Source organism: Papaver somniferum, chromosome 4 (genome assembly GCF_003573695.1).
Source record: "Papaver somniferum cultivar HN1 chromosome 4, ASM357369v1, whole genome shotgun sequence".
Lineage (NCBI taxonomy): Eukaryota > Viridiplantae > Streptophyta > Magnoliopsida > Ranunculales > Papaveraceae > Papaver > Papaver somniferum.
The window spans coordinates 144,701,191-144,715,586 of NC_039361.1; the positions used below are offsets into that span (position 1 = coordinate 144,701,191).

The window sequence follows — 14,396 nt, forward strand, 5'->3', positions numbered from 1 at the left end:
GTGTATTTACTAGTTGAGATTTTCCAAAGAGATTTTCGGTCATTGTTTTGGACAAAGCATTTCCAGGAATTATGGAAACCGAATTCGGAATATATTGAATATCTTTGAGAATATTTTTGGTTTTGGAAATTCCTTGGTGTCCAAACTTCCTTTTCTATAAATACTTGAAGTTTGCATTTCTAGAAAACTAATCCTTCGTGACAACAAACTTCCTCGGTTGCGTTGTTACTGGTGAAGCCGCCTGTTCGGAGAGGATAATAACCTAATTAGGCGAAATCTCTTATGGCCACTCAGTTTAAAGTCTTCTTTGGGATTGAGAAGCTCTACGAGTACCGTTGGTGGGAAACTAGATAATTGCGGTTTATCTTGTGTTTTTGATTGATTTGATTGACTAATGGTGGTTGAACTTTGATTGCTCCTAGTTTGTTATAAGATTCACTCAAATTAGATCGAAGTTTCGACAGGTATCTTTAGACTGTTGTTAGTTCTAAAGATGATCTTGTGATAATCCATTGTTAACAGACTCCGTTCTGTGCGTGATTGATCACAAGAGATTCAAGTTGTTGTGTGCATGTGTTTATTGAAGATCTAAGAAGATTTGAAGACAAAGAAGATATTGAAAATTTCTGATTTGGGGTTCATAATCTTTGGTGTGCACAATACTTGTTTCGGTATAAGAGGATCCAACTATAATCGGTTTATCCTTGTGATAGATTGGATTGATTCGTTGTGTAGATCGGCATCAATACAATTCTTTGTGATTTAAAGTATTGATTGCAAAATTTTAAGAATTCCCTTTGGTGATTGAACATAAGATAGACCTAAGAACCTGACCAAGGAGTTTATGTTAAGATAAATAGAAGAGCTCTTGTCCGACTCACATCACTTGGTTGAATAGAGTTGATACCAAACAGATTTGTTGTTACTTTACTGTTTGGAACACGAACTAAAGGAATTGTTCCAAGTACATGACTTATTCATAAGTTGGAGGCGTGGGAATACAGACGAAACTAGGTGAACTATAGGTTTAGTTGTTTGGTATCAACTATATGAAGTTAGGTGTAATTTTGTGTAGCGGCTTAATCCTGAGAGTATTCAATTCTGGACAAGGTCCCGGGGTTTTTCTGCATTTGCGGTTTCCTCGTTAACAAAATCTTGCTGTATCATTTACTTTATATTTTCGGATTATAATTATTTTATTATAATTAAAGTAAATTACACAAACGTTAATTCCTATTTACTTGATAAGCAATCATATTGTGTTTGGTTAAGTACGAACCTTTTTATCAAGTAAACATACTTCGTCGTTGTATTGTCTCGATCTCGTATCCATAGACGATCACATGAAGTGTGAACCGATTAGTTGCATTGTCTTGACTTAGTCCATAGACAATCACTTTCGTAGAAAAGACTTATAGGTAGGAAAAGTTTTAGCTTGAGGTATATTTGGGTAGCCTCGCCTTTTCAGAGGCACTGCCTGAGTTTTTGAAACGCTGTATATTGCGCCTCTCCCCGCGTAAACATGGCATCTTTTCTTAGCAATGGCAGAAACGCGGATAGTAACTGAGCTAGCCCTGGTATGAAACATCGCATGTACGATATCCTCCCGATAAATGCTTGCAGTTCCTTGGTATTTTCTGGCGGTACCATGGTTGTAATAGTTTCGATCTTGTCCGGGTCCACTTGAATTCCTTCGCTGGTTACCACAAATCCTAGGAACTTTCCCGATGTCACCCCAAAAGCGCATTTGAGGGGATTCATCATGAGATTGAACTTCCTGCATCTCTCGAAGACTGTTTCAGGTGCGAAATGTGGTCATCGGAAGCCTGCGACTTCACAACGATATCATCCACGTATACTTCTACCGTCTGATACAACATGTCGTGAAATATGGATGTCATGGCGCGTTGATAGGTGACGCCTGCATTTTTTAGGCCGAACGGCATTAAGACGTAGTAGAAGTTCCCATACGGAGTCTGGAAAGCAGTCTTCATTGCATCTGACGCAGTCATCCTTATCTGGTTATACCCGCTGAAGCAATACATGAAGGAGAATCTTTTATTACCCTCTGTCGCGTCTATTGTCATGTCAATATTAGGCATCGTAAAATCGTCTTTAGGGAACGCCCGGCTTAGGTCTCTATAGTCCACGCAACACCTGCGTTTTCCGTTCTTCTTTGTCACGGGTACAATGTTAGCTAGCCAAGTTGGGTATCGGATGGGCTTGATGAATTTAGCTTTTAGCAAGCGTTCTACCTCTTCTTTTATTTCAAGGTCTATAGTCCTTGGGAATTCGCGTCTTCTTTGTTTTGCCGGTCTGAATTCGGGCGATATGCTGAGATTGTGAACGACGAGGCTGTTGTCCAGTCCCGGCATTTCGTCGTAGTTGAAGGCGAATACATCCTTGTATTCCTTGAGCAGTTCGATCAACGCTTCCCTCTCTTCTTTGCTTAGATTTTTGCTAATCATAATGTGACCCTTGTCTTCGTGAGTTTCGACGTTGATCTCCTCCATTCCATCCATGGTGAGATCTTCGGGTGTTCGTTCCTCTGACACAGTCTGTACTGTTTCCGCGTGTTGACTCCGAGAATCTTCATCGTTGAGTGTTCTGTATGGAAACTCGGCTAACTCCTGGCTGATGATTTCCAAGGGAACTTCTGCTTCTCCGTCGATTGATGACATGACACAGTCGTGTATATCCATGGGTGTCCCCTCGGCTAATTTAGATAATCGGTATACGTGACCCCCCCCCCCCCCCCCCCCCCCATCCGGCTTTGAGAAGCATCGAAACCTAGGCTTCTCCCCCTGTTTCCTCTTCTTCTCCGCTGGGGATACCATTCTGGAAGGGCTGAATATCGGACTGGATGGCTTCACCTTCTCTTCTTCTTCTTCCAGTTTGGGTAGTGGAATGGGCTGTATTTCAGGTACTTTATCTGATTCCTTAGGAGTGTCGTAGAAGACTGCATCCGCCATGTACGCTTCCTCCGAGTCGAAGGGGTTACTCGTCGCGGTTATTCGATATTGTTTACCTCCCAAGTTTAACGCACTGATGGTATGTTGAGGACACAATATTATGATTGAGTAACCATCCTCGCCCTAGTAGCACGTGGAATGTGGTATCGTATTCTAGAACATAGAAAGGTGTGAGCTCTCGGATAGGCCCGACCTTCATTACCAAGTTAGCGATCCCAATAGTTGTTTGCGTGTGACCGCGAATCTTTTCACTGTAGTTGTTCGCATCCGAATATCGGATCATTATACCCCCAAGATGTCAAGCGTGTCATGGAGATCAGATTCAAAGACGCGTTCCCATCTACAAAGGCTCTCTTCAACGACTGTCTGTTGATATAGACGGTTAGGTATAAAGGCCTGAGGTGTTTCACCGGGTAGCAGATATACTCGTCTATGAATACAATCTCCCCCTTAGGCATAGAGTCGTAGGGATTTCCTGTCGCGATGGCCGCCATTGCTTTGGGCGCCTCCTTGATTAGGTTCTCGCTGAACCCTAGTGAGTCAAATAATTGTTGAGCGAGTACCGTATGTGAAAATTTACTAGCTATGCAGTCCGTGTTTTCGAATGTAAGAGTCTCCATCTCGACTTCGCACACCTCGTCGTCATCGTCCTCCATGGTCTCCACACGTCTCCGCTCGGGTCGTGGGCGAACATCATAACTTGGTGCTAGACCGACCTGTCATCCTCCGGGTTATTCATTTCAATTTCGTCCGCCGCAAGTTTTCTTTGGAAAATCCTTTAGAGGTTGAAGCATTCTACCGTGGGGTGTTGTATCCTCCATTGGTAGTGGCAGTATCTAGCGCCATTCTTGTCGATGGTATTAAGGTCTGTCATTGTCGGAGGTAGCCGAGATTATTTATTTTCCAACCATTATTCAAGTAACCCCACGATATGTTCTTAGATGCATGGTAGGGGAGGTGGATATGCTCGCTGCTGATCTTTAGTGCCTTCTCGGTTGTATGGTAGGCTCGCCTATGTATTCCACCCGTCCGTTTTGTTGTTTGCGCGAACGTTTCGTGGGGCGGTTGATACGGAGTTGACCGAATGGCGCCAGGTGTAATCTATGTTAGATTTATCCATGCTGTCGGAGATTCTTGCTGCTTCCTCTTCTAGTTCGACGAAGGTTTGGAATCGAAAGTTAACCATACTTCTTTTGAAAGAGGGCATCATTCCTCGTATGCATATTTCTACCAGCGCCTCTTCTTTGATGTCCTCGTGACAGTCTAGCGCAAAGTGGCGGAACTTGGTAATGTATTTCCCTATTTCTTCCCTTACTCGTTGGTAGCATCTGCTTATATCTATTGACATGATCTTTCTCTTATATGAGTAGAATTTTCTGAGGAAAAGGAAGGACATGGCCGTCCACGAGCCGATGATTCCTGGCTTCAGTTTGTCATACCAAGTGAACGCCGTGTCTGTCAGTAATTTTGGGAATTCCCTCAGGCATAGCCTTCCATCAGCCGCACGATAATTCATGGCGGACAAGAATTGACTAAGATATTCACGCGCATTCCCTTGTCCATTGTATACTTTGAACTTTGGTGAAGTATAATCCCCTGGGTACTGGTATTCTGCGATTTTGGAGGAGTATGGACTAGTCATGAAGTCGTAGTTGTCTTGTTTTACTACCCGGTAATTTTCTTCTAGGTACTCGGCTACCGCCTCTTGTGACATGACTACAGGATCTTCCTCCTCCTCTTTGATGTTCTTCGTCGCTTCCTTAGTGTTTTGTTCAGCTTCGGCCGTTCTTAACAACTTCCTTAGCTCTTGTTCTACCAGACGTGGTCATCCAGTTTTCAATGCATTTCTTGCATAAAGGGACGCGTGGGTGGTGCATCTCCATCTGTTGGTTGTTTGTCTTTCTCTTGCAAGGCGTCTGGCCTTCTCCCCTGTGTGCTCGGGCTCGACACTATTCCTACTCTCCCGCCTTCCGGGTTGGGGACTGGTCGATCAACTGATTCTCTAACGCGCCCGAGCTAGTGCTTCCTTGGTGGGTCATGGTGGGCTAGGCACGAACCTCCGGGGTGTGGTCGCCAAATGTTGAAGGGTGAATATGATATAGGTCCTACCCGTCCCAGTCACACCTAATGACAGCACTTTTCTAGGAATGGTATGAGAGAGAGTTTGCTTTCCATTGTACTATGTACCTCCTTTTATATACTTTCCCAAAAGTCATTCCTTTTATGACATCCTTAATTACCACTAATGTCACTCCTTCTCTAGTACAACCTTCTCCTTTTCCGTTAATTCTCTCCTTATCCTTTCCATCTTGTGGATACCTTCTAGTGGACATGGGTTTTAGTCCCCAAGTCCCCCATGTTTCACATTGGATTTGCCTTTTTTTTAGGGGCTCCCTAACTCTGTTACGGGGTAACTATTTTCATGTATCAACGTCGTTCATCCCAAATTGAGACATAATGAGCAAACTTTCAAATTTAAGTCTTTGCCCATCCAATTTGCCAGTTTGCTCCCACTGCGGGGTGGGAATGGAAAAATATGCTCTTTGCTCTAAGCGAACAGTTCTCCCAAAAATTGTCTAATATTGTTGTATTATCAGAAAATTAAATTGTCTTTGGCGGTGCCCATAACACGCACGTTAGATATCATAGTTTTTCTTTTACAAATTTAACTAAGAAATATATAATTTAGGCTTCAAAGATTAAAATTTGAATAAAATATAATGATTCTACACCCATTGTAAGTTGCGCAACTTGGGTTATCCCGTATGGCACGGAGGGTCCTCTAGGAGTTTAGAGCCTCTCAAATGGAATGTGTGTGAAGGAAAAAGTCCTAATACACATAGGATCCACAACCATATTTATAAAAAATCATCTCCAATCCGTTGATGTGAGGATGATGTGCCAAAAAAAAAGTTAGACATCCTCCAGGTAGGGCTGAACATGGTTTTGGTTTTCCGTTGGAACCGGACCGAACCAGACCAATTAGGAAGAAATCAAGCCGAACCATTTACTAATGGATTGGTTATGGTGTAGAAAGTGGAAAACCGATAGTATTGGTTTTGGTTTGGTTTGACCTCTAAAACCGAACCAAAAACCATTGGAAAACCAATTAATTTTTAAACTTAGTTTCTACCTTGATTTACAAGTATTAGATTCTACCTATTGATTTAGAGGATAAATGGAAACCCTAAATCTAATATTTCATTATGATACTCTCCCTCTTTCTCTTTCTCCTTCTCTTAGTCGCCTCCCTTCTCCACCCCTAACTACAGCAGCCACTGCTGCTACTCGACTTTCTTCTTCCCTTCTCCATTCTTTTTTGTTTGTCAATAACTAAATTAAGATATATTATATATCTTCTTTTGATCTCTAGATTTAGAGTAAGCTTTAACTATTTTTGATATATTTTTTTTTTGTCTGCAAATTTGTGTAAACCAATACTATCGGCAACTACGATTTTTTTTTTATCTGTAAATTTGTGTATTTTTTTTTGTTTGAGTCGTTTGACATAACTATTGGTTAACCAAAAACCACTGGAACAAACCGAAACCGGCTGGAACCATTTGGAAACCGAACCAATGGTTAATGGATTGGTTTGGTTTAGCTTTTTAGAAACCGATAGTATTGGTTTTGGTTTTGGTTTGGATAGAAACCGAACCAAAACCGACCATGAACAGCCCTACCTCCAGGTGAACCTCTAGTTTTAGACATTCACTTAGAGGATGTCTTCCCATCCTAGTCACACAATTGTTAATAAAAATCTTTAAAAAATAAAAATGGAAACGATTTTAACCAATTGTACGCCTACAAATAAGTAAACAAATAATAGAAAACTTTATGGGTTGGAGATAAAACTTTATTTTTCCTAATATTTAGGATGTTATATTCAAAGGATGTCTTAGAAGTGATGTCACATATGAAATATTCACATTCACCATTGGAGAGCTCTTAACAGGGGAAGTCTTTAGCGTTGTGGTGGGACCCACTATGACTTGTCGCGCGGGTTAATCCGGGGTGTTCTAACTCACGGTGGGTAAATAAAAAACACTCCTATGGTGTCTCTCTCCTTTCCTTGTATACACTATACAGTAATAAGAGCAAATCATATGGGTAGTGTCACTCTTTCAAATGAAGGAGTGCACTACCAATTTGGGCAGATTACAGGCTCATATGGATAGTGTTTACCTACTTTTTCCCCAAAACACGTTCATGCACTCGTTCAATTGAACGAGTAGTTGGTAGTGAAACACGTCTCCCGTCAAAAAAATTTGAACTTTTTAAACCAAACGGGGGACAGTCCCCCGTTAAAGTAGTTTTTTTTAGGGTTTTTTATTTTGACTGGAGAAAGTCTCCCGTCTAAATAGGATTTTTAGTTTTTTTTTTATGGGGGAAAGTCCCCCGTTAAAGTAATTATTTTAGATTTTTTTTTTGACGGGAAAGTCCCCCGTGTAAGTAGGTTTCTAGAATTTTTTTTTTTGACGAAGGAATTTTTAGTGCTCTTTTTCATTTTACTCATAATAGCTTTCCTCGTTCATACGAAGGAGTCTTCTTTCGTGTGAAAGAGTTGTCTTCGTTTGGGGACTACCCATACGATATGCTCTGAGAAACGCAATATCAAATTTCACTCGCCTCATCATTTTTCAATAGGCTTATTATCGCGGGAAAAAAGGATCTGCCATCATACTAATCAAGTGTTCAAATTTCGAAATCTTAAGGATACATTTGATTTTCTTGGGTTAAAAATTTCACACAAGAAAGATATGGTTCTTCTTTGTTTCATGCTCGATCTTCGAACAATTTCCCCTCCTCTTCTCAAAGAATTGAAACAGGTAAAATTCCATACAGATTTCGCTTCAATCGATCGATTTCTGTTTATCGAACATTTTTTTACCTGATTTTGTGGATTTTTGGTTATGATTGTGGAATTTACTTGTTGATTCGGGGTAATGAAGCTCGATTTTGAATATCTGTGTCGTTTTTTATTCTTCGTCAGTGTTTACTGCAACTAGCAAATCAATACGCAATCTCTACAGGAGGAAGAGGAGATAAACAATCAGAGATCCTCGCTGATAGAATCGGCTTATGTTATCTTCAGAGGAGTAGAATTTCTTGCTTTGATGAGGTAATTACTACAAAAAATGTATAATCATCTAGGGTTTTTCTGCATACCTGAATTGTTTTTTGAGCTAAACCTGGATCTGTGTATTTTGTATGATTCATGGATATAACATCAGTTGAAGATTGCGTATAGTCCGAGAGGAGATTTTTGTTTACGAGATTTTCACCATGCTGTAAACAACTTACCTACTGATGGATTTTTACCTGAAATGATGAATTCTTCAGTTACTAGAATCAGTGGTGGTGGTGAGTAATTCATTTCTTCGATTTCTGTAATCTGTAGAGAATTTGTGTTGCCATTTTGTTAAATGAGTAGTGTTAGTAGACAGATGTATGTAGTTCTTACTAATTAGGGAGGCTGAGACATGTAGCAAATTTAGAATGCACTTCCTTTACACTGGAGACTGTAGCCATGTTAGTTTCATACTTGACTACGATAAGGATTAATTGGTCTACGCAATGTTTTTGTTGTCAAAGACCTTTAAATTTTTACTCGTTCTTGGGGATAATAATAGATGCGTATGATTCTTAATAAACAGATGTGACGTTTGGGAAGCTCCTAAGCGACGAAGTTCTTTATTCTTGGGGTGGTAAAGATATTGTTAGAAAAGTGATTTGTCTCAGCTCTTGTTTAGTGGAAGGCATTGAATCTGCTCGGGAAACTCTTACAGTAAGCTAATAATGTCACCACTGCCAGGATATTTTTTTCCTTTACCTGTCACTATTGAAGGAAGAGCTAATGATTTCGTTTGGACATTAACCTTCTTTTCTGGCAGGATGCAGCAGATAAATGTGTTTCAGTCGAGTTTATACTGTTAGAGCAAGAATCCTGTCAGCCTAAAAGTATGTCTGAGGATGTCCAGAAGTTCAGTAACAGTATCTCTGATCTTGAGAACTGTTCTTTTCGAACATATCTTCCAGGTAAAAAGCACTATGAAGATTCAATGTGAAATTTAGTTAAGATGTGCGTGTCTTAATTAATATCAGCATGCAGATGCAAGGATATTGTGCGGCCTTGTAAAGCGATGGCACCAGGAGCTGAAGGATGACTTTGAGGAACCGTTGCAAGCTGTCTTTCACTTTAAAAATAGCCTCGTTGGTTCCACGGACAAGGTTTTTTGCAATTTGGTTGCATCAATGAGCCCGATAATTGACGGATTCAGCCCTTGCGAGGTACTATCTTTTAGAAGTATATATAACAAGCATTTCATCATGAATCTCAAGGACAAATTTTTCGGTCCATTTGTTATTTAACCAGTTAACAAAAGGCTAATGCAGCAGATGTGGTTGCCACAACTATAGGCTAAATCTCAATTATATTTGTAACTTTATTTGCCAATTTGCTAGTAGGAGTTCAAGACTATGAAAATAAAAAGGTTCAAGATGATGATGGTTTGGAATATCATTACAAAGCAAATCATGCTCATTGGTGTCTTTATGTAGACATGTAGGTGTCATGGATTGCCCTTAGATGGTTCAGGAGGAAATAAGACGAAGAAGTCCTCTGTCTGCCCACTAACACGCCAGGACCTTGGCACATGTAATCTGATTGAAACTGCAGTAAAGGTTGGAGAACAAACGATTCTATTTTTGCCTTCTTTCCAAAGTTGTCCGAACCTCCAGCAAATTTCTGCACCCATCAGCTTTACTGTTATTGAACGGACCAAATTGTGTTCTCTAAGTGAAGGTTTGTACTATGTCACTTTTGGATATTATATAAGTTTTTCGTTGTGGATTAGAAGAGTATCTGGATTCACCGGAAATCCCACTTCCAGCAATATCTCTTAAGCCAAAACAAATTCATAAATTGATCTTTTCTTAGCACTTTTCCGCAAATTATCTTTCATATATACAGTTTGTACCTATTTCCTTTTCGGCGAACATCTGCAGGTGTGATATTTGGGAGTTCCTATATGGTTACCCCATCATCAGCATGTCATGAGATGGAAGCCAATTCAGATGAATCTGATAAATCAGAACTAAATGCCCAATGTAAGTGGTAATGTCGACGGGTGAGGTCCTAGTTCATCGGTTTCTGGTTTTTACATAATGATGTCTCAAGTTTATTGGTATAACTGTAAGTTTACCTCTTATCTTTGTTGCAGTTTTTCAAGGGCTTTGTGGAGCACTGCATTCTCTGGATCAGGGACTGATATGTTCTTCAAACTGTAATATGGAAACTAAGAGATATGCTACCTTCCAGTGCTTTTATATTCTCCAACCATCAGAAAAAGGGCCAATGCTACTTAGGGTACCTTCTGTCCGCCTGTCTCAGTCTCTGTCCTCTCTATTTCTGTTCGTCTGTCTTTCTACCTTCTGACTCTTAAAAAATATTGCAGAGATTAGCAGGATCAGAGGAAATCCTGCCCTTTCCTGATGCCACCGGGTTGATTGACTATGCTGTACCTTTGGATGTAGAGAACTCTATTCGATCCTCTTTATTAAGGGTAAGATTTTGTTTTCTAAAAACTTTGGAAGTTTCATATTTTTGGTTTTTGCTTTAAAAAATAATTCTGGAGTTGTGAACAATCCATATAAATTAACCTGAATGAAACCTCGTTTAGACTGTTAAGTAGCTCTTCCTGTCGAATTACTTTCAAATATTTGCATCATAAAAGAGGATTGGGGTCATGTATGTTATATGGTCCATGTAGTCAGAAACTTATTAAACGATCGGTCTGAGATCTGACAGTAAATGGGGAAAACTACATAATTAGAATTTTTATCCACAGATTGAGTTTTCTTGTTAGATATAGATTTTGGCAATTAGCTATGTCATCCTTGGAACATAACAAGAGCATTTCTATGTGTTTTTTTTTTCCAGATGGAACTAAGAGACTACAACCCTCTTTTGCATGAGCGAGGCTTCCACCCCAAGCTAAACTTGCTTGTAAAAGAGAGCTTACATTTTGGGTAATCATTTCCACCACTTCCATTTCATGGACTCTTCATGATATATTTGTGCTAAGGTTAATGTATTCTCTAAGTAAGCTGGTAAATGTTCACGAGTCTTTCTAGCACAGACACGGAGATTTTTATCAAATCCACAAGTATATTTACATAATGATCTATTTTTGCTAGCCATGACTTGAATGGAGAAACCTTCTTACTGGCAACAACTACTAGTAGATAGAAAATGCTTGTGCTTGTGGAATGACTTTTCACATGAACATCAGGGTAAACTTATGCCTCCACATTATGGTATTTGTAGTAACTAGTAGAACATTACTCATCAAATAATAGTAAAAGTATCGATCTGACCTCAAGTAGTCATAGAGAAATACCTAAACTGTCTTGCCTGGTCTGTGAGTAGTAGTAGTACACCGTACACTCGACAGACCTGCTTGTAAGGAACTGCAAAGTTGCTGTCAAAGAGTGGCTAACAACTTGTCATGAGCCCAACTATGAATGGTTCTAAATCATTCTGCCTGGCTTTCCAATCTCTAAATGAAATGTCAATCTAAAGCATTGATTCCCTTGCAGGTCAGTACCACAACCAAAACGAAAGGAAATTGACTCTGAACTCATCTTGCCCAGGCCAGAGTCATTAGACATGATGGCAGCGGTTTCAACACCACAACCAAAACGAAAGGAAATTGACTCTGAACTCATCTTGCCCAGGCCAGAGTCATTAGACATGATGGCAGCGGTTTCAACACCACAACCAAAGCGAAACGAGATTGACTCTGAACTCATCTTGCCCAGGCCAGAGTCATTAGACATGATGGCAGCGGTTTCAACACCACAACCAAAACGAAACGAGATTGACTCTGAACTCATCTTGCCCAGGCCAGAGTCATTAGATATGATGGCAGCGGTTTCAACACCACGACCAAAACGCAACGAGATTGACTCTGAACTCATCTTACCCAGGAAAGAGTCATTAGAGATGTTAGCAGGTTCAACGCCAATGATAACCGTTGATGTACCAGACTGCACTTGGCAGCAGACTCAAATAACAAAAATCGAGGATTTGACTGCTGCTTGTATTACAGAAGAGTGGGAGCAACTGATTGTGGACGAAGAGGGCAAAATTTATGCTCCCGAAGGTGTATCCAGACCGAAGACAAAGACGTCTACCATTTTATCCCCTATTAATGGTAGTAAGCAGTTGGATGAGAAAACCTCTAGGATCTTAGAGAGATTGGAGGGTCCAAGACGGGGAAAAGAAAAGGAAAATGCACCTGTTGGGAAATGCGTTTTTGAGTTCACAGATGCATGTGCACCAAAAAAGAAACCTCTAGTTCCATTTGGACCAAACCATGCTACAGTAGACCACCAGAGTCAGAACTCGAGCCAACCAATGAAACCCATTTTCCAGAGGCTTAAACGAAAGCACAGGTAACCACAGGTAGAATATTCTGACTAAAACGATGCATGAAATGGTTATGATTCTTCTATCTGCTTCTGATATCATGTAGACATAGTTAAAACTGTTTCTATCGCTTTTGCTCTAAGTCAGAGTGAGTCCTAAACAGTAAACACCATACATGTTAGCATGTAATTGCATGAGAAGAATTGGTCTTTACAAGAAACACACGTCGATGAAATTGATATTGGATAGTAATATTAAGAAAGCCTTGAACAAAAGTAGAAACGTAGATGGCTTTCATATATATATATATATATATATAAATATACATATAAATCAGTATTCACTGATCAAGCTGTTGTGCAAATTTTTAAAGACTGCACTTTGTCTTAGTAATTCATCATGCTAGGTATTTGGTTTAACTTGATTAGGTGATATTGACGCATCTATTTACTGGTATTTGAGTCCTATGCATGAATCTCCAGTCAAATTTGATGGGTAATGTCGGTTAATGCAGATTTTTTGATTTCACAATCACCTTTAACTCAACACCGCTCACACATTGACACTACAGACTCGCACACAGTGACTTATAATGTATGAGAATGCGGTGGGGAGATAATTCTCCTCAACCGCAATGAAGCCATAAAGGTAAACAAAAGCAAAAAGAAACTGAACTCAAGAGGTAAAAAAGGTAAACAGAAACAGAAAGAAAATCAATTACGTTTAACAGATGAGTGAGACCACTGCAATGCTTATGTAGGGCTGACGATTCCAATAACAGTAGTTGAAGGTGGCGGCCAATTTGATGACAGTGGAAGATGCACTAAATCATCCACACATGTGGGTTAGGTTTGTCTTAGGTAACCAGTATCCGTACAGTATATTATATAGTTTTAAATAACAAAAGCCAACACATCACTGAGTAAGATCAAGTGTAATGAGACCTTATATAACAAATGTAGAGACCCTTCTGAAAACAATGGGTGCTATGCACACTCTATCTCTCTACATAGCTTACAGTTAAACAAGGGAAATATGTGGAGCCTTGGGTAAGAAGAATATGCACTTAGCATGATTAGGCATCCACTACGCTATCAAATTGCATTAAAATATAAACTGGTAATTTTCTTTTGTTGAAATATGTGATAGGCTCAAGTAGTCTAAAGTCATCGGTTGCTTTGTCTATCGTAGTCATCTGTTGTTTTGTCTGTCGGAAAGTCTGTATTTGGATAAAAGTGTTTGTTTTCCCTGGATTTTATATATTATCTGAAAGTCTCACGACTCTCATCCAAGTTCGAAACCGATGGTGTAAGAAAGACTGTTGCTAGCTTCAGGAAAAACAAGTACATTTTCCGAGAAACAACTAAGCAGGAATATGCAAAACGGAGAGAAAGGAGGGAAGAATTGTACATGGATGGCTCATGATGGTAATGAACACATATGTGTTGATTTCCTTGTTCTATGGATAGATAATCTCTTCATCAAATTTCTTAGACAGGAATATCTAGGAAATTTGATGAAGTTGTATAGTGGATTTCATATTTCCACATTTTACCAAAGATATCAACTCTAATGGACCTATGGTAGGTTTTTTCTTATAAAATCTAAAATTTGATACAACCAAAAATCTTTTTTGTCCTGAATAGCGATTTCCTGATAGGCAAACACCTACCAAAGGTTCTAGAAAGAGGAAACAAAGAATAGTACAAAGATGGCTCCCCATTACTTTTTCCCCAAATGCGTGTTGATTTTTGAGGTTAAAATATATTAAAACCAACGAATAGCTGTGGTCACGGCTGACCATGTAATGTCATGTATAATGTGGCCATTAACATCAACTGTGAAAAGCAAGCCACCTTAGAAGAATACAAGATAGAGAAGCAAGAAGTTGCACCATAAAACTAGTTTTTCAAATCCAAGTATCGGAAAGTAGGACTTTCTTTTGCACAATCCCTTCATTGATTGAGAAGGATTGTGTTTTTCTTCCTCAT

General features: G+C 39.6%; 1 protein-coding gene across 3 annotated transcripts; it reads left to right on the top strand.

Annotated features, from left to right (window-relative positions):
* The first annotated feature begins 7,496 nt into the window (after window positions 1-7,496).
* Window positions 7,497-13,360, top strand: LOC113271469. 3 transcript variants are annotated; one of them, XM_026521337.1, is made up of 13 exons: window positions 7,497-7,801; window positions 7,966-8,094; window positions 8,207-8,336; window positions 8,630-8,760; window positions 8,867-9,011; window positions 9,085-9,263; window positions 9,534-9,777; window positions 9,981-10,082; window positions 10,196-10,341; window positions 10,430-10,537; window positions 10,915-11,003; window positions 11,574-12,441; window positions 13,166-13,360. In XM_026521337.1, the coding sequence occupies exons 1-12, from the start codon at window positions 7,733-7,735 to the stop codon at window positions 12,433-12,435; spliced, it is 2,334 nt and encodes a 777-aa protein (XP_026377122.1). In that variant the 5' UTR covers window positions 7,497-7,732; the 3' UTR covers window positions 12,436-12,441; window positions 13,166-13,360. The 3 variants fall into 3 exon arrangements, with proteins under 3 accessions (XP_026377122.1, XP_026377121.1, XP_026377119.1); XM_026521336.1 differs by lacking the exon at window positions 13,166-13,360 and adding an exon at window positions 12,920-13,123; XM_026521334.1 differs by lacking the exon at window positions 13,166-13,360 and having other exon boundaries at window positions 11,574-12,861.
* Window positions 13,361-14,396: the final 1,036 nt, after the last annotated feature.

Bases quoted from the DNA above. Each gene is read 5' to 3' on its own strand.
- LOC113271469 (XM_026521337.1), top strand. From the start codon at position 7,733: ATGGTTCTTCTTTGTTTCATGCTCGATCTTCGAACAATTTCCCCTCCT. The intron at 8,095-8,206 runs GTAATTACTACA...ATATAACATCAG, and splicing joins GAATTTCTTGCTTTGATGAG to TTGAAGATTGCGTATAGTCC. The intron at 10,342-10,429 runs GTACCTTCTGTC...AAAATATTGCAG, and splicing joins AAGGGCCAATGCTACTTAGG to AGATTAGCAGGATCAGAGGA.